Source organism: Cyprinodon tularosa, unplaced genomic scaffold, assembly GCF_016077235.1.
Source record: "Cyprinodon tularosa strain WSP-4 unplaced genomic scaffold, ASM1607723v1 ctg482, whole genome shotgun sequence".
NCBI classification, from domain to species: Eukaryota; Metazoa; Chordata; class Actinopteri; order Cyprinodontiformes; family Cyprinodontidae; genus Cyprinodon; species Cyprinodon tularosa.
In genome coordinates, this window is record NW_024039210.1 from 218,164 (window position 1) to 237,916 (window position 19,753).

The 19,753-nt window shown below is 39.7% G+C and overlaps 1 protein-coding gene across 2 annotated transcripts in view; it reads right to left on the bottom strand.

Moving 5' to 3' along the window:
• Positions 1–118: 118 nt before the first annotated feature.
• LOC119794521 (adenylate cyclase type 4-like) overlaps positions 119–19,753 on the bottom strand; it is a 33,754-nt gene continuing 14,119 nt past the window's right edge. For both annotated transcript variants that reach the window (XM_038302139.1, XM_038302138.1), the window contains exons 3-26: positions 19,045–19,254; positions 18,785–18,946; positions 18,234–18,383; positions 17,649–17,806; positions 15,665–15,776; positions 15,447–15,574; positions 14,670–14,828; positions 14,431–14,590; positions 14,145–14,315; positions 13,971–14,002; positions 13,789–13,842; positions 13,636–13,699; positions 11,809–11,906; positions 11,569–11,653; positions 11,163–11,300; positions 8,707–8,784; positions 8,240–8,415; positions 6,397–6,481; positions 6,135–6,293; positions 5,756–5,902; positions 5,559–5,666; positions 5,286–5,400; positions 1,563–1,687; positions 119–1,349 (exon numbers count right to left, since the gene is read on the bottom strand). In XM_038302139.1, coding sequence (XP_038158067.1) covers positions 1,215–1,349; positions 1,563–1,687; positions 5,286–5,400; positions 5,559–5,666; positions 5,756–5,902; positions 6,135–6,293; positions 6,397–6,481; positions 8,240–8,415; positions 8,707–8,784; positions 11,163–11,300; positions 11,569–11,653; positions 11,809–11,906; positions 13,636–13,699; positions 13,789–13,842; positions 13,971–14,002; positions 14,145–14,315; positions 14,431–14,590; positions 14,670–14,828; positions 15,447–15,574; positions 15,665–15,776; positions 17,649–17,806; positions 18,234–18,383; positions 18,785–18,946; positions 19,045–19,254 — 3,009 coding nt within the window. In that variant the 3' untranslated portion in view covers positions 119–1,214. The remainder of the gene's footprint in view (positions 1,350–1,562; positions 1,688–5,285; positions 5,401–5,558; positions 5,667–5,755; positions 5,903–6,134; positions 6,294–6,396; positions 6,482–8,239; positions 8,416–8,706; positions 8,785–11,162; positions 11,301–11,568; positions 11,654–11,808; positions 11,907–13,635; positions 13,700–13,788; positions 13,843–13,970; positions 14,003–14,144; positions 14,316–14,430; positions 14,591–14,669; positions 14,829–15,446; positions 15,575–15,664; positions 15,777–17,648; positions 17,807–18,233; positions 18,384–18,784; positions 18,947–19,044; positions 19,255–19,753) is intronic.

The following is a 19,753-nucleotide window of genomic DNA, read 5'->3' on the forward strand; positions in this document are numbered from 1 at the left end:
AAGGAGTCTGACCAATCAGTGCGCTGGAGGGCGTTGTCAACGGCGGGGGGGAAATTCCACAGCAATTGTTGACGCTCCATGCAATTTCGGAAACACACACACACAAAACAACGCAGGCTAATTAAAGGATGTAATTTTTATTATTATTATTAGTTCATATAAATAGAATAGAAAAAATATATTTCCACACAGCTCTTCTTTCATTCACAGTTCTCAGCATTCCCCGTACAGTTCATCCTTCAAACAAGATCAGAAAGTGCAAATGTCACGTCCTTCAGAAAAGTTTTCATGGCATCAGTTTTTTCCCCACTATAGTCATGTCAGTTTAATTCATATTTGAAAGAATGACATCATGCTCTGGGATCCCTTCAGGCTGTATAAGGTCTGCAGTGGCGAGGCTTCACCAAAGAGGTGTCAAACTTTTCCACTCCACTCCCCATCTAAACCCACAATGAAAAATGTAAACAATTCAATTTCATTTCCTTCCATGTTCCATTTGACAGTCATATTTATAGGTCGCCTCAATTTAGGGTGCAAAAAACAAAAATAACAAAACAAGGACTAAAGTTGTTTGTTGCCGTTTCACATTTTTCCATCTCCATGCATGTAATCAGGAATGTGTGTGTTTTTCCTACTATGACAGGTTAAATAAACATTTTTGGAATGAAACATGTTTTTGCCCAATTTCTATAGCTATCCAGTGCATTTCAATGCATTTAAGCCATAAAGTAACCCCCCCTAATCTAGACATTTAATTAAAAAAATAACCTTTAATCTTTAATACATGTTAAACATCTTTCATTTTTTTGTGATATGGGAACATTTCAACAATAATTTCTAGAATTTCATTTGGTAATTAAGTCTCTAATCAGTGATTTTCTTCCTTTAAAGGCTTCCTTTAAAGTGTAAGCAATGATCCACAGTGTTCAGAGGTCCATCAGTAGAAAGCTTTCTCCTTCCAGATGCCAGCTGGTTTATTTATTTTTTTTTAGGTTGGATTGTATTTATCGTCTCATCCAGAAGACAAAAGGCAGCTTCTTAAAAAAAAACAAAAAAAAAGTATCTGCGATCCTTTTAATCGCTGAATCAGCGTCTGGTGTGAGCGTCTCCTTCTGGTTGTGTTTCTGTCATTGTGAAAACCAGAATGACTGGCTGCAGTGTGAATCACCAGCCGTCGGTGTGCAGCTCTTGTTTTAAATGGGTCCAGGTTCTGACTAGAACTGAGGGGTCGAATGATCGGTATTGACGTAGTAGGTGGTGAGCTCTCCTTTCCCCTTCACGTTGACTTTTCCTCGCAGGGTGACATCGTACCCAACGCTCTGGATGATTTGGGACGTCTCCTCTGTCACCTGAGTTCAAAGAGGGGGGGATTAAAACAAAATGTTGAGTTTATAATTGTTTTTAATCCCATTTTTTTATTCTACAAAAAAATAATTACTAAATAAAAGGAAATATGGTTTAGTATCTTGTTCCTACAATTGGAATTTGCAGAATTAACCTGCTTTAAACCTTTTTTTCCCCCACAGAGATAAACCCCTGCGTGTGTTTGGTGTTTTTCTGACCTGTATCTTGTCCAGCTCCCCTGTGCTTTCCATCCTACTGGCAACATTAACAGAGTTCCCCCAGATGTCATACTGGGGTTTATGGGCTCCAATAACTCCTGCGATCACTGGGCCGTGATTTACTCCTGCAGAGAAGAAGGACTGTAAGGTTAAAACTGCCTTTAAATCACACCTGTCTTTGCATCTGTGCTGATTTGATTTAAAATGGATAAATCCTTAACATAAATGCAACGCCTGACAGTGCAGCAAACATCCAAACTATTTCATTTATTTATTCTAAAAAATATATATATTTCAGTGTTCAAAAACAAAATATATATATATATATATAAAAAAACAATATTAATAATGCTCACAGCAGCAATAAGCAGCAGTTTATTTTATTCTATTGAACATATGTTTTAGAAAAGTTTGGTTGGAGATAAAGAAAAACTTGCAGTAAATCGTTTTTTCTGCAGATCTTAAGTGAAATTAAGTATTGGATGAAACTGATGGATACTCCTGAGACTTTATAGCATTTAAAAACATCTGTCCAAGTCCAATATAGGAAGGAAACACAAGAGAAAATATGAAATCACTTATTAAATTGAACTATTTAGAAGTCTGGAGTATTTGAAAAAGAACTGAAATGTTAGAACTATAAATATACAGTCAAATGTTTATATGACCGTTTTTTTTGTATTTTTTTTTACTGTTTTCAAGGCTGCACTTTAAAAAAAGTGACTTTTTCTAGAGAGCTGTTTCTTTTTGTTTACACTTGTGTATAAAAAAATCTGTCTAAGTAATTTAAGTTGATCCTTTCTTCTTCTAAATGTGAAAAACCGTGACTTCAGGTAAGGAAGCTGTGTCTTTAATGGGAATGAGCCTCTCCAGAAACAGAGGAACATTCTTTCTAGCTTTGCTCTAAAGAAGCACCTTTAAGTAATGAACCCCACAGATTCACAGCCAGCTGCTGTTTGTGGGATGCAGTACTGAATCAGGAGAGTCTTTTTAATGGGTTAGGGTTAACATACATGACTGCTTCAATAAAACTGGTCATAGATGCAGATACAGATGATGAGCACATAGATTGAAAACCCACAAAGCTGCTAATTAATGACCAATCATTTCAGGTGAACAGATTAGAGTTAAAACCACATGTAAAAAGTCAGAGTCCTGTTTAGGTTTTAGTTTAAAGATGATCAAAACAATAGAAACAACTCTTTTGAACTAGAGTATTTTATATTAGCTGGAGAGTATTGGTCTGCTCAATGGAGAAGTAGAGGCGGGGTTGAATCAGTTTCAGCTGATGGAGTCAACAATGAGCGGACCCTGCAAAACTAAAACAGAAATGCTTTTACAGATCGAAATAGAAAAGGATAGAAATTGATCTCACAATGCAGAAATTCACTCTCTGCATTTAACCCATCCCCTTAGGGAGCAGTGGGCTGCTATTGCATGGCGTCCAGAGAGCAGTGTGGGGTTAAAGGAATAGTGCACCCAAAACATGATTAGCCTTCATTTTCTACTCACCCCCATGCTGAACAACACTCTGCAGTACTTTTTTGATATCTCAAATGCATCTTGAGATCTGGGAGGCTTCTTGTTGTCTGCTGACATTCAAATAATGGAGGTCTGTGGCGCCCGAGGCAGAAAGGTCCATAAAAGTCCACAAAAAATGTGTCAATATTCCTCCATACTGCTCGTCCAATGTATTCCAAGTGTCCTGAGTGGGTAGCATCCAGAATTTACTCGAAACGAAGTCATTTAGAATGTTTTTAGAGCATAAACAGTAGTGTATAGGATTTCCTAAAAGCGCGTTCACGAGTCTACGGAAACCGCGGCAGACAAAACCAGACGAAAGTGCGCATTCAGCTCAGCAAAGAACTCATGCTCTTCCTCAACACTGAAGTCCTCAGACATTTTTCTTTCGTTGTTTCTTTCTTTGCACAGACAGCACAGTTCTTCTTCTATGCTTGCATTATTGGCAGAGCAGACGCTGAATGCGCACTTTCATCTGGTTTGGTCTGCCGTCTTCCGTAGCGTCGTGAACGCGCATGTGCGCGCTTTCAGGAAATCCTATACACTACTGTTTATGCTCTAAAAACATTGTAAATGACTTTGTTTCGAGTAAATTCTGGATGCTACCCACTCAGGACACTTGGAATACATTGGACGAGCAGTATGGAGGAATATTGACACGTTTTTGTGGACTTTTATGGACCTTTCTGCCTCGGTCACCATAGACCTCCATTATTTGAATGTCAGCAGACAGCAAGAAGCCTCCCAGATCTCCAGATGCATTTGAGATATCAAAAAAGTACTCCAGAGTGTTGTTCAGCATGGGGGTGAGTAGAAAATGAAGGCTAATCATGTTTTGGGTGTACTATTCCTTTAAGGGTCTTTCTCAGGGACCCAGATTGCAGGCTGTGGGTGCTTGTGCTTCTCAGAGCACAAGCACCCTGCATTAACCACTAAGCCAACAGTCCCCTTGGATGGAGAGGAGACTAAAGTCATTTTTATTTCTACTGCTTTACATTAGTTTGTTTCTTAACCAGGATCAGTGAGGCTGAACGCAGCATGAGGCGAAACCTGGACCCCTTAGAGTCGCTGCAGCTCCATTAGGGTGGTACCTCCCATAGCTGCCTCTCCCAGCAGGAGAGCTGGTCACCCATCATCAGCATCTGCTTAGTGTGAGGATGATTCTCTTTTCACCTGATCTCACTATTTGGCTCCTGCTGAACTGTAATCCTCTCAATCAGGTATTAAAGCAGAGCGACATCTTAAACAGAGCAGGGTTATAAACACTGCTCAGTGGAGCTCCACTGGTATTTCCCAGAGAGAATAACAGGACTGGCAGGTTGGACGGTTTCACTGATGAGGACGGGTTCACTGATGAGGACGGGTTCACTGACAGAAGTGAAAGGATCTGTAGAAGCTGCAGCCTGGAACATTATGATCAGTGTGGTGGAGCAAGTCCAGGTTCCTAGAGCTAAATGCAGGCGCTTCGTGGAGGATTAGTGAACGGATTGGACTCTATGCTCCCCTCTTGCACCCAATTTATCATCTGGAGGTCCATCCATCCATTTGGTGCTAACTGGACTAATCTGAGGCATCAGTTTTACTTCCTCTGTGACGTTCAGGTTATATCTCTGAGGGTTGATCTTGATTTTCATCAAATAATGCAGCACCTTTTGCTGCTTAAAACGTTACTCAACCTATGTTAGTATTGAAATCTGATGTTTTTAATTACATAGAGTATCCACAGATAATTACCATTTCCGTCTAAAAATCTAAACCTGGATGACTTTATATTTTATATTTAATGCATTTAGATAATACTTTTTCTTCAGCTTTTCCACTATATTGTGTGCATCACATATATAGTATATTCCCACTAAAATGCCTTCAGGTATTTTGTTTTAACATGAGAAAATGTGAAGGAATAGGCCTAATTTAGTAGGTGTTAGCTATATATATATAATGTCTTTCATCTGTTTAGACTTTTTCTAATCAGCCACCTTATAAAGAGCAACTACAGTTTGCTTTTTATTTATTTATATTCCCCCATATTGTCATTTGCAGCATGTATATTTTCTTATATCATTGTCTGAAAAAAAGGCAAAAAAATCAGTCATTTTTGTATTAAAGAAACCTTTCAGGAAACACAGATCCGATTAGCATTATGTGACTTTCCAGTGAAGTATCCACTATCCTGAAGGCACAGATTGGAAATCAGCTCACCAATACGGAGTTTAAAGTTGTTGAAAGAGTGCTGGTTGATTTTATCCAGTTTGCTCATCATTGCCATTGAAAACTCCACCATGGTGCGGACATTAGAGTAGGTCATGTCGACTTTCTGTAGGGAGAGAACATGCTTGTTCAGTCGGGCAGATAAAAAAAAAAGACTTTTCTTTCACTTTTTAAAAATTTCTTCAAGAAAAACTAACAGGATTGCTGCTTCCCTCTGCAGGCAGTGTTCAGAAAACCTCTGATGCTAACTTTCGACGTACAAACCTTATGCTCTTCTCCAACAGGGCAGTGCCTTAGTCCTGCGGCTGCCATGTAAGTGCTGCCAATCGTCTTGATCTTCTCAACCGAGGAGAATTTGGGCTTTGAGAGAAGCTGCATTGAAACACAGACAGGAAAATGGCCTTTAGAGAGAAGGAGAAGTAGTTATCTATCAGCCTCTCAGTCTGTCTGCACAGCCGTACATCGTCAAAGTCCACGATGATTTCATTGAGGAAGCGCAGACACTCCAGGCCGTCTCCATTGGAGCTGCTCTCGTTGTAGAACTCTTTGAACTGCGGCATGGATGCGAACATCACGCACACGCAGTCATATGACTCGCTGTACAGGTCCTGAAATATATAAAGGAGGTCAATGCAGATGTTTTACAATCACCTACCAGCAGAGGGCGCACTTGTCCTATATTATGCCTTTATTACATGTTTTACAGGTTAAATTGATCTAAGTACAGTAGATTCTCACTGATAAATGTGGTGATTTATAGATGTTTTCACAGAAAACACACAAACGTTTCTCCACAGTGACATGAAACATTTCAGAGGGTTTAAGTGACATAAAACTTACCTGATTGCGGACAGCTTTGCCCATAAAGAAGGAGGCGACGTGAAGCGGCATGACATTCTGAAGGAGGAGCCTGTTGACGTTCTCCATGGTCTCCATCTCCTCCCGCTCTGTCTGGAAACAGTGCTCCAGCAGGAAGTCAACGCGGCACGTCAGCTCATCCTGACGGAGAATCAAAAACAAACATTTCAGCAACGGATCTGTATATGATTAAAAAACAAAACAAAACCCAAAGCCAAGTTTAGTTTAGAATGAAGAAACAAACCCGTCTAGCAAGTAGGAGGCACACGATGTAGAAGATGGCCAGCCATATGCCAGACAAGATCTGAGGGTCCTTCAGCACCCCGGGCCTGAACACAAAGAAATACAGATAACATTAAGGTTAACCCACTTTACCGTCATATTTACTCAGTCTCAGTATAAACTGGGTCTGTGTCGTCCAGGAGGGATTCTTTCTATAGAAAGGGGCTAAATAAATGATGGTGATCTGAAACCGCAGAAAAGGATTCTCAATCTGGGCTCCAAGTCACTGACAAAAGCAGAGAAATCCAACACCTTCCCATGAGTTGACAGAGTCCCTCTCAGGTCCGACTGACAGACTAGTTCTTATCTTTAGGGGCTCATATAAACCCTCTAATCTCAGGATGGAGTCGGCAGGGCTGTAAAGCTTCAGTACAATTAATCTTAATTAAACAAAATTGAAGAAAAATGCAGGTTCTTGTTTTTCTGGATTCGGGGTTCATGTGTTTTAATTCATAATGGTTCATTTAGGATGTTTTCACACTGCTGTTCGCTTCAGCGGATCGAAGCGAAAACATTCACAGCTTCGTTTGGCTGGGTTTGTTTTCTCAGAGATTTTTAAACCCAATGTCATGAGGTGGCGATAGGTTGTTTCAGGGGGGCAGCGTTCGCCTACAGTATCTCATGATTGAGAGGAAAAGGTCCGACTCCTGGGGTTTCTGCTGCTACTTTAGTGTTTGATGTAACTGTGATCCTGAACTTCTTTATGTTGCGATAAGACACTTAAAAAATGTCTTTGGATACGAGCTCTTTGATTATTCTCCTCGTTTTTAATTGTCGTACTGCACCTGAAGCGCTCCAGAGTCGGGAAAAACCGGGGTGAGTTACAGCTTCAAGGTCTGTCTCAGGGTCCTAGGTCGGCTTTATCATAGAGTTATCTGCTCCAGCAGCTGGTTCAAAGCGCTCCAGTAGGGCTGCAACTATTGATTGTTTTGCTGATCGATTAATCTGTTGATTATTTTTTGGATTAATAATCAGTTAGGAAAAAAGTTCCTTGGAGAAGATTCTTTTACAGAATTCAAACCAGGTGAAACTAAATCTTTTCAACTTGTAAGTCTAGATAGAGCATATTGACAGATGAAAAAAGTTTTTTTTTTTAAATCTTGAATGCAAAATATTTATTTATTTTTTCTTTATGACAGTCTTTTTATAATTACTGCTCTAAGTGGATTGCTCTGTCAGCTAAATTCATGTTTTACAGTCTCTATACTCCAGTTAACGATTAATCGAGTACTAAATTAATTGACGATTATTTCAATGATCAATTAATCAATTAATCCGATTAATAGTTTAAACTCTAGTTCCAAGGTCTGGTGTAGAAGCAGAGCCAGGCTGTGTCCCTGCTGTCGATCTGGTCCAGGGTTGAGTTTAAACCTCGTATAACATGCATCCATTATGACCAGCACCTGCTGTTTTACCACAGACTGTAAAACAGCAGAACTCAGACGCATTAATGAAAACTAAAAAAAAAAACTAAACTCTCATCTAAACTATCACTTGCATGCAAAAATTTCTAAGCTCCAAAAAAAAAAAAAAGAAGCAGAAAATGTACCACTTCTCACTAACCATCATCTGTCAATCAGAAATGGCCGTCCTGTACACAGGAAGGTCTCTAATCCTTAAAAAACTTTAATACATTAGAACCTCCTTCAGTCGACATTATGCAGGAGGATTGAAAACACTGATCCAGAGCCTTTGCTGCTGACTCCACCTTATCTCTTCATATGTTTGTGTTTATTAGAGTATTGCTAAAGAAGCCTTTCCAGAAGCAGTGTGAACAGCATGGCTTTAATGCAAAGCTCACTCACTTGGTGTCATTATAGAGCAGATCCACGAGGCAGTAGGAGCTCTGGGCGTAGACGTGGAGGAAGAGGGCGAGGTAGACCACCACAGCCAGGGTGAGCAGGAGTCCCTTCACAGAGAAGCAGATCCTGACAAACGCCACCACTCCCAGCATGGCCAGCAGGCAGCAGTACAGGTAATACTGGGATGATGAAAAATCAGTGTAAATGACTTTGCCTTAATGTTCAAGTTTGGATCAAAACCTCTAATAGTTTTCACTTTAGACACATAAACCTGTTCAATGTTAGGATTCCTTCAAACATATTTATAGCTAATTAAGTATTTTTTCATGTTATGTTTAATTTGATGTAAAAATGTCTAATAAAAAGCTAATAACACCTTCAGAAATTAATGCTAACGCTGAACAAAGCAAAGTCAGCAAATTTCCAAATAATTTCTGGAATCTGATAACTGTTTCTCTGGAGTTCCTCACCGGGAAAGTATACAGCCTGAATCCCTGTAATTCGGTTTCATTAGTGGTCAATGTGCAGTTACTTCCCGGTTGGAAGAACTGGAGGGAAAACAAACACAGTTTAACATGAATAATGGAAGACCAGAATATGAACATTATTTATGCAGCAATAAAGGAGTAAAACAACCATCCATCCATATATCCATCCATCTATACATACCTATATCATCCATCCATCCATCCATATCTATATCCATCTATCCATCTCTATATATATATATATATATATATATATATATATATATATATATATATATATATATATATATATATATATATATATATATATATATATATATATATATATATATATATATATATCCATCCATCCATATATATCTATATATTCTTCCATCCATCCATCTATATATATATATCGATATATATATATATTAGTGCTGTCAAAATATTAAAAATTTTAATCGCGATTAATCGCATATTGTCAACAGCTAACTCGAGATAATCGCAAATTAATTGCATATTTTATCTTTTTTTTAATTTATTTTATTTGGCCATTTAAAAAAGCAATTATGCAAAAATGTAAAAAAAACACATGCTTATACAAAAAGTTTTTTTTTATTATCATTATTTTTCAAGCACTTTTAAGAAACTAGAATAAAAATATCCTGGTTTAAATTCTACATTTTAAATTAGGCGTTATGCTTCCATCAAAACTTTAAAAAACTACAGAACAGAAAACAGTACTTCAAGGTACTCTATAAGCTTAAAGGAATAGTACACCCAAAACATGATTAGCCTTCATTTTCTACTCACCCCCATGCTGAACAACACTCTGGAGTACTTTTTTGATATCTCAAATGCATCTGGAGATCTGGGAGGCTTCTTGCTGTCTGCTGACATTCAAATAATGGAGGTCTATGGTGCCCGAGACAGACAGGTCCATAAAAGTCCACAAAAACGTGTCAATATTCCTCCATACTGCTCGTCCAATGTATTCCAAGTGTCCTGAGTGGGTAGCATCCAGAATTTACTCGAAACGAAGTAATTTAGAATGTTTTTAGAGCATAAACAGTAGCGTATAGGATTTCTTGAAAGCGCGCGCCAGCGCGTTCAGGACGCTACGGAAGCCGGCAGACCAAACCAGATGAAAGTGCGCATTCAGCGTCTGCTCTGCCGATAATGCAAGCGTAGAAGAAGAAATGTGCTGTTTACCTGTGCAAAGAAAGAAACAACGAAAGAAAAATGTCTGAGGACTTCAGTGTTGAGGAAGAGCAGGAGTTCTTTGCCGAGCTGAATGCGCACTTTCGTCTGGTTTGGTCTGCCGCGGTTTCCGCGCTTTTAGGAAATCCTATACACTACTGTTTATGCTCTAAAAACATTCTAAATGACTTCGTTTCGAGTAAATTCTGGATGCTACCCACTCAGGACACTTGGAATACATTGGACGAGCAGTATGGAGGAATATTGACACGTTTTTGTGGACTTTTATGGACCTTTCTGTCTCAGGCACAATAGACCTCCATTATTTGAATGTCAGCAGACAGCAAGAAGCCTCCCAGATCTCCAGATGCATTTGAGATATCACAAAAGTACTCCAGAGTGTTGTTCAGCATGGGGGTGAGTAGAAAATGAAGGCTAATCATGTTTTGGGTGTACTATTCCTTTAAGTTTTTTCTCAAACATAGGACAAAAATACTGTTAAAATAAAGTGCACATTCCGTTATGAAATACAGATTTAATTCAAATGAAATTAAGTTACTCACAAAATAATATATAAATCAAACGAAATTACAATAACAGGGCTTTGCAGGCATCTCAGTAACATAACATTTTACATGTAGAACATTTTCAAAATGCTTTAATATTCCTTTGGTCTGAACAGGAGCTGCAGCAGCAGTGCAGTCCACATGACTTAGTTAATTTCTTTGTCTTGGTGGCACTAAGCCAGTGAGACGCTCGTTTCTTCTGGAAAACACACACAGACGACTCGGGTTTTGTCAAGAGAGCCTTCTGGCATAACTTAAAAAAAAACGACGTATCATTCAGGATACCTTGTCTGCTGGCCATTTTTGCCCATTCAAAGCACGAGTCTGTTACGCTGCGGACTCTCCCGCAAACTTAGCATTCCTGAAGCTACGGAAAGCGTCGAGGGTAAAACAAACAGTACAGAGCGCGCTGCGGAAAAATAAAGATTACAAGCGAACGGTGCATTTGTTTTGATGCGCGATTAACGTGTCTTGAAAAAAATGTCGGCGTTATAGTCTAAAGCAGTTAACGCGTTAATAACGCTTTAAAACTGACAGCCCTAATATATATATATATATATATATATATATATATATATATATATATATATATATATATATATATATATATATATCCATCCATCCATCCATCCATCAATACAAACTTATAGAGAACCTGTCTGGGTCAAAACAAAAACAACGGATACTCACAAAGTTGAGGACTGCCATGAGCAAAGTGATGAGAACACAGAGACTAACTAGTAGGAGCCGTAGCGCCGCCCTGGCGGTGTTGTTACGCGACAGCTTCAAGACCCACTGCACGTTTAACGGCAATTTGGAGTGCAAACTCTGAGGGGGGAAAAGGGAGAAATTGTAGAGTTGCTCTGAATTTGTTTCACTTCTTCTAAGTAGATCGATGAATGGAAATCATGTCTCTTTAAGGGAGATCTATAAAATATACGTCTTAATTGCTTGTGTCTGACAGTTAAGCCTAACGTTTTAAGCATTTTGCCAATGTATCAAATTCAAAATCTACATATCCTAAAACCTTCATGAGTTTCATTAAGACAACTGAACAAATGAGTGTATAGTTAATCTCATCAGACGGTCTGTTTACCTTCATGTATGCACTGAAAGAGATCACCAGAAGTGCCACCATCACTGGGAAAGTCACCCCGTAGGAGACGGCCATTGGAAAGTTCCTGTAACCATTGAAAAGAAAAAGAGTTTGGTTCAACCGTTCATCTTAATTAATATTTCAAGCTATTCTTCAGATGTTCCAGTCAGCCAGGCTGCAGACAAACCTCAAAAAGAGACGATTGGTTGTTATTACTAAGAGGAGTAAAGATGTACTTACTTTTCGGAGACAAGCATCTGGACGGTGAAGAGAGCCACAAAGATCACAGTGAGGCAGCTCACTGAATAGTGCAGATTTGTCACCTTCGATAGGCGGAACTGGAAAACAGTGAATGCAGAGTGAGCCCGTGAGATGCAAAGGTCATGCAGTGGTCAATGCACCAGGTTACTACAGCTCCAACTTTTTCCACATTTTGTCCCATAAAAACAACACATTTAAGCTACTTTTATTGGGAGTTTAGGCAACAAAAAGTTTCTAATAATTATGAAGAGGAAGGAAACCGTTTTCTTTGTTTGTTTTTTCAAATGTAATCACCCTATCTGATTCAATAATCATAAAAAGCCTGTTTTCTGCAGAGACGACTTCAGCAGCTTTTAACATGTGGAGAGATTTGTCACAAACTCAGTCAGATTGGATAAAAAACAACAAAAGTTTTGTATTTTTCAGCTTCTAACAGGCTTTCCTCAAGGTTAGCTTTAGCTACATTGTTTCCATCGCTATGATTAGCTACCAAAGATGGCCTTCTATCTTCCACAGTATGGATGGCGTGTTAAGGGGTCATAAACCTCCACATGTAAGCTAAAAAATAAGTTGTGTTCTCATCTCTATTTGCCGTGTCCCAAACTACAGCATATTTTTGACTGCAATATAGACTTTCCTTAGCTTTTTGGCAACTAGTTGCACCTAATCAGGGGACTGCAACCTGCAGCTCCAGAGCCACCAGTGGCTCTTTGTTCCCTTCAATGTGGCTCTAAGGCAATAAGAAAGAGTTCAGTTGTGTTTTAATGTAATATCAAAATAAAATATCTACAATGGGCCCTGCACGGTTGGTACAAAGTCATTTAACGCTTTAACTGTGTGCTTTATTTTAAGATAGGTTAAGTATTGTTCTTTATCTTTCATATTTGTGGTGGCTAAATTAGCTTGTCTCATTTTACAAAATGATTTTGTTTAAAGTGGAGTCATGATCTGCTATTTAACTCATACAATCCTTCTGAAATTGTCTATGAATTAATGTTTAATCATTTTTGGAGAAAAGAATAAATAAACATAGCTCATCCTGAGCCTTGTCCTCTCGAATTCGACTTGTATGATTAGACGTTCATGTTGATGTATTGTTAGCAAGGGAAGCAGTTTGCTTAGCGTCGCTTCTTGATCTCCAACACAATAGCCACACAAGCAGCAAAAATAACCGACTGTCTGCAGGTGAGTCCCTGATTGCTTTTGGTGGAATAGAAACAGAAATTAACATGTTAGCATCCTTCAACAAATGACGTAAATAGAAGAGGACCAGGATCATGCTTTGTATGGAGGCACACTCTTGTGTGCTTTTCTGGTTTAAACAAAGAAACCACCCAGAAAAAACAACACACAAAAAAAAAAACACTCCATTCACACACCACGGATTTTCTGGCAGGTTTTACCCAAAGCCAAACACCAAAACAAACTTTTCAACATAAAAAAAAGGGTCAGATTTCTAGGTGATGAAGTTTTCAGTGCGGAAAATTGAAAATCTTAAGATCATTTCCTACGAGGCTTTAAATATTAATAAAAAAACTTTATTGTTGCTGTAGACACATCTTATTTTTGTCCATCTTTGAACTGCAAAGCTTTCAGACCCCCTGCTCAGATTTTATTTACTGGTATCCAAGGAAACAGGACTGAGTGCATTCACGTTTTTTTTGTTTGTTTTTTTTTACTCTTACAAATTTTTCAGATATCAGATATCAAAGGAAAACTCATGAAAATCTGTCTTAAAACACAAAACAATTGAAGGAATATGAATATTTTCCTGTGTGGTTAAATAAATAAATAAAAATACTGTACCTGATTCTCTAAGCTGAGGTCATTAAACAACAGAGTCAACCAGTTCAGCTTCTTTGCTTTCCTCCTGAACAAAAAAAAAAGCAATATAGAGGATTAGAACAAGCAAACTTTAAAATTCAGACATGCTGACCGTAAATGGGAGGTGAACCTTACCCGGCTAAGTCCACGGTGTCCAGAGATCCCTTTATGCTGCTATCGATAGACAGGCTGAAAGAAATGAGGGAGTGTTACTGACGGCAATCTCTCAGATCAAAGGGTATTGCTGCTTTTATGTAGCTCTTTGAATGGATGTGTAATTAGAGTAAATGGTTGTGTAACAGATTCCTGCTGCTTACCGGTTGGGGCCGCCGGGGAACGGGTGCCCTTCCTGAATCAAACACAAACAAACTCTGTTAGAGTCGTGAGCCCCGTCATCACCTCCCTTCATCATACAATAGCGTGATCACGCTGCCGTGACACGGCGTGGCCTTTACAGCACAGCAGGGGCAGCGGCGCTTCCTCACACTTACAGTGGATGTGAGCCGTGGACGCTTTATGACGCCTTTCAGAGGCCTGAAGGGCTTCTTCTTCTCAGGGTTGCTCAGGTCAGCGAAAGGGTGGATGTTCTTCCACGACTGGAGGTACTGAGACATCCGGACGGACGCCCGCTGCTTGTTCTCGCCAGCAGAGAGACTGCTATTCTGGAATTACACAGCAGAGCGGCGCCAAATCAATACAAGACAATTAAACTGAAACGCAGAACCTTTCTAAACACATTTTAAAGAAATGTTTCCCTACAAACAGGCTGATACCTACCGTGTTGGACCTCCGGGTGGTTCGGTTTGGCTTGTTGGGGTCGATAACCAGGTAGGTCTGTCTTCCGCTAAGATGAGGGTTCCGACTTTCCCCGTCCCCTTCCTCCACCTCGTACGCTCCTTTCAGGTGCTGCAGGGTTTCCTTGGTTATGTGGACTCGCCTTCACACAGAGGTTAAAATGTTTACTGATTAGATTAAAAAAAAACAACTTTAATTCCCTCTCTGATTCGAGTGCTTACCCAGGAAGTCCTCCAGACTCCATCTGATTGGCTAAGGTAACGTCGTTTGACCACACGTCGTACTGCCACTTCTGGGAGCCGATCACACCAGAGAGCACGTTGCCGGTGTGAACGCCGACCCTCATGTTGATGTCCACCTCCGTGGCCCGTCGCAGTTCACTGAAACATGAAAGAAGGTACAAATGCAGCCTTTTAGGTTTGATTTATAATTTAATACAATGCATTTCTACCTATTTGCTTGATAAGCGCTAAAATAAATCTCTCCTAATGATTTTCACTGTTCCTGAAGCTCTCTGCTCTGGCGCCGCCCTCCTATGCCAACATCAGGCATCGAATATGAATCGAATTTCATTGTATTTCAACAGAAATTATAGTAACTCTGCAGATCTTAACAGCTTTAAGCTAATTTCAATACCTGGAAAAATAAAAAGTAAAGGTCTATAATTAGAGCCAAATAAAGCCACATTAAATCTGCATAAGCGTCATATTTGAATTTCCAAAGAATCGATGAGGCTTCCAGCTTTTGGCCATAAATATTTGCATCTTACTGTATAGAACAGAGAGTACATTATGCAAAACATGTTTGCATGGTGAAAACATTGCAGCAGTGTGATGCTGAGCTGCTACTGTGGGGAAAAAGCCTGGGTGGGTTTAAAAACGTTCAGGTGAAACGTGAAGTTTGTATTAAAATGATGGTGGTTTTTATGGTGACCTTATTGTAGATTTTAAAGCTCTGAAATACTTGGATAAAAACATTATTGTTAAAAGGACACGGACCTGATGGCCGTGCACATGTCCAGGCCCATCTGAACACAGTTAATGGCATGGCTGGGAATGGGGTCGGGAAGGCCGGAGACGCAATAGTAGCAGTCCCCCAGGATCTTGATACGAAGACACCCGTTCTTCTATAATCGGAGAGAAACAGGATTCAGCAACGAGTTTGACTTTTATAAAAACACATCATGGTTCATATTCAACGTAACCTGCAGCTTTACCTTTGCGATGTCATCAAATTTGCCAAACAGCTTGTTGAGGACCGCCACCAGCTCCTCGGGGGTGCAGGTGCTGGCCAGCTTTGTGAAGCCCACAATGTCTGCATACAGGATGCTTAACAAGCAGACAGGAAAAACTTTTTTTAAAGTTTAACAAGCAGCCAGATACACTGGAAAAAATGGAAACCTAGACAAGTCATTTTTATCTGAAAATAAGTGCATTTGTTCTTGGATTGAGGAGGTAAAAGAGACATTTTGCCAATGGTACAAGACAATTTACATTTAGAATAAGAAAACACAATTGCATTCTCTCATTTCAAGTGCTTTTTATCTAATTATCTTATTTTAAGTGTAAAAATACTTATTCCATTGGCAAATTATCTAATTTACCTACCCAGATTTAGGTTAAATACACTTAATTTAAGAAAACTTTTAATTATTTCTAGATAATTTTTCCAGTGTAATAAACACGCTAAAAAAAAGATCTAGAAATAAGTAATTAGTTTAGATTTGGAGTTTATTAGATAATATGCACTTGAAATAGCTAAGTTTTCTTTTATTTTAAATGCAATTAATTATAACGTAATCATTTTAAATGTAAATTGTCTTTTTCCATTGCCAAACTGTCTCACTTATCTCCTAAATTTGAGAAAATTCAAGAAAAATGCACTTATTTTAAGATAAAATGACTTCTTTAGATTAACATTTTTTGTAGCGCTGTTACTACCAACATGGATAAAACAAGCTACATAGAACAGTATATGGTAATCTAACCTAATCTTAAACCTTTAAAATGTTCAAATATTAAAAAATCCAGTGAGTTACTGCAACATTTAATCTCCCTTTGGGATTAATGAAATATTACTGAATTAAATTCCAATCTGTAATTATTGATTTGGTATATTTTATAACTCAAAAAAATGTATTTTGAAGCGTTTTCATTCCACCTAAAGGTATGATTGTGTAATTACTGTATGTTATGTGTTTTTTTTCTAGCGTAATCTTTTAATCAATAATTTATCTCCTCTGATAGACAACAGAATCTGCATATCACTTCATGTTTTATTCACTTAGGCATCATTTTGTCAAACATTAAATCAGTTGTTATGATTAGGGGTAGTAAGTAGATCAGTTACTCAGTACTTGAGTAGCCTTTTTAACTTAACACTTTTTTTCCTCTGATTAAAAAAAAATGAAAATCAAACAGTTCACTGGACGTGGTTTACAAGTTTGAAGACGTTTCGCTTCCCATCCAGGAAGCTTTTTCAAAATAAAAAGGTCAGATAATTGAAAAAACTTCCTGGATGGGAAACAAAACGTCTTCAAACTTGGAAAACATAGTCCAGTGGATTTTTTTTTTTTTTACTTTTTTAGAATGACTATGATCTGGATGACTGAGAATCTTCATAATTTTTTCCTCTTCCTTCAGTAAAAACATAAAAAGTACCCAGCTGTTCAATAAGGGTAACAGAAGGAAGAAATGTGGCTGGGAGTAGCTGTGCTGTCCCTTTTTTTTATTTTAGATACGCCCGATGAGTGACGAACCGATTAAACAAAGTGTGAGTTTCCTCCCTGTATTACTGTGACTTAAGTGCTGAGTCATGGCTCATTTCTTTGTAAATTGTATCATAAAGCCACCCAGGTTCCTTTATCTCGGTGAAAGGCTCTTAAGGAAAACATTTTGGGCGGCTCTGCTCACTTTAAAGCCTTCTTTTTCCATTTTATTCTATACCTACAGTTTACATATATTATAGCCGTTAATGGATTCTGTTGAGAACAGGCTTTAATTTTTAGTTCATTCTCTTCCTTTTATAGTGCTGCATTACTTTCTGTTGCTCCACCACACTGAATGCCAGTAAAACACAGAGGTTTGTGGTTGTAATCTGATGATGGGAAAAGGCTCCAGTGCTTGAACACTGAGGTAAGACTGCAGCCAAACAGGAGAGGGGTTTGAAAGACCCTCCGCCCGTCTCTGCTCCCTTCTCACCTGACGTCCTTGTGCTGCCGCACGTAAAGACTGTGAAAGTTGTGTTTGTTGCCGCCTTCGTTCTCCCCGTTGTCCTTTGGCTTAGACAGCTTCTTTATGACCTCGCTCTTCAGCTCCACGGCGATGTAGCGTGGCAACACGGACAGAAGCAGCCCCTCCTGTGTCGGAGGAAACACGGTCAAAGTGTGAGACTTTGGCGTCGTTCTGAAACGACGCCGATCCGCTCAGAGCCTGCGGACGACTCCATGTGTTTGCCCAGTAGGTTGGCGTTTGGTCTCTTTGTTTGCCTCCAATGAATGGTGGCCATTTGGGTTTGCCTTTTCTATTGCTGCTGAGCCTCAGACGAGTGAATGATTAATCTATTGGCCTAATAGCAAAGGAAAGCACACAGGTACCAGGCTGTGGCTGTCCATGTAAAGAGCCCTTTAATGAGACCAATTACGCATAACGATTTTAAACTCAGAGCCGGTAAAACAAGATGCTACTATGAAGGACTTTGTTCCTGCTAAATAAAAGCATTCAGAGCGACAAGGATACTGTATAATTACTGCAGCATGAGCATAAATGCAGTGTTTTGTTTTTAACCTGCTGGTATTTGATCACATCCTTCTGGGAGCGCACGGCGCTGAACTCTTCTCTCTTCTTATTGGATGCCCTGAGGTCGTTCTCGGTCATCCACAGGTGAAAGACCCCGATGCAGTTGGCGCACACCAACAGCACGGCGTTGGCCACCAGCTGAAACAGAGATCAGGCCGTTCAGGCCCTCGTTAGTTTGCTCTGAGAACGGAGTGCACACCCTTTTCACAACACAGTATGAACAGCCTATGAATTTGCCTACATTAAAAAAAACAACACAAAGAGCGGCATTTAAATAACTACCTGACTGCGCACATGAGAGGGTTTTGGACGTAGCGGTAAAACAGTTACAGCTGTAATGATTTACATGTTTTCCACAGGAAGTACACCAGGATGGTCACTAATAACAAAATGCTTTTGTGCAGCCTGGGCCAACCTTTACGTCACGTTCCACCTTTCAGATAGGCTGATATTGTTGCAAATATCTACTGTCGTTCACACATAATGCACCTTTAATTTAAAACCAACTTTTTTGGCAGGTTAAAACGGTGAAGCTTTACCTGCTCGGCCAGTTGTGGGGTGTTTGGACTCTTGATGGGGACGTACACGCTGATGATGATAATGTGAGAAAGGCTGGTTCCTATGCCAACTATGTGGGCCCAGGCCAAAGACAGGGGCAGCACGGTGTAAACGCTCAGAGAGAGGAAGATGAAAAACGCCACCTGACCACACAGGAAGACAGGAAACGTTAAAACCTGAACCGTACGGGAGGAATTACTTCCACCGTTTTCTATTTGGTCTGTTTCAGTCAACCTCTCACCTGTTCCCACGCCGTCACAGGCCCCCCAGTGAAGATGAAGACTATGGCGGTGACATAGAGCATCCCCCAGACAAAGAGCGCCAGCGCTCCTCCACAGCGCCTCACAGTGGCCAACCAGGGCAGGCACACAAGCAAGATGCAGCTCAGGCAGAGAACCACACACACCACCGCCAGGGCGCCGACGTGCTCAGCGTAGTTACCTAGAGAAACCTGCGGGACGTAAAGTACTGTTAACGACACGTACAGGCAATGGGCTTCCTGAGAGAGCATTCATGACTTATTCTGAGACATATTTTCAAATAGAAGATTAATTCCCCCAAATCAGCATCCTTGCTCCAGTTTATCTCTTATTTTGGGGTCCCGGTCTGAAAAATCTCACGCTTATCAGCTCAAAGCTCCATCAGCAACACCTCCAGCCTCTACTCTACTTTATACCAGGCCTTACCAGAGAAAACTAGCCAGGCTTCTCCTGCTGCCTAATCACATTTCATGCCGATGATTTGACGTTTCTTCCCGTTTTATCTCATCCACATAAACAAATCTGTTTGCTCTACTAAGCCTTCCTGCCGCATTTCTCTAAGTTAGTTAAATATTTTGCTTGACCCAACCCTCTGTTTGCTTAGCAGTCATGGTGAAGTTGCATAAATCTGCAAAACAAAGACATAAATCCACTACTCATTTCTCCAATCGCTGCAAAGAAAGGGATTCT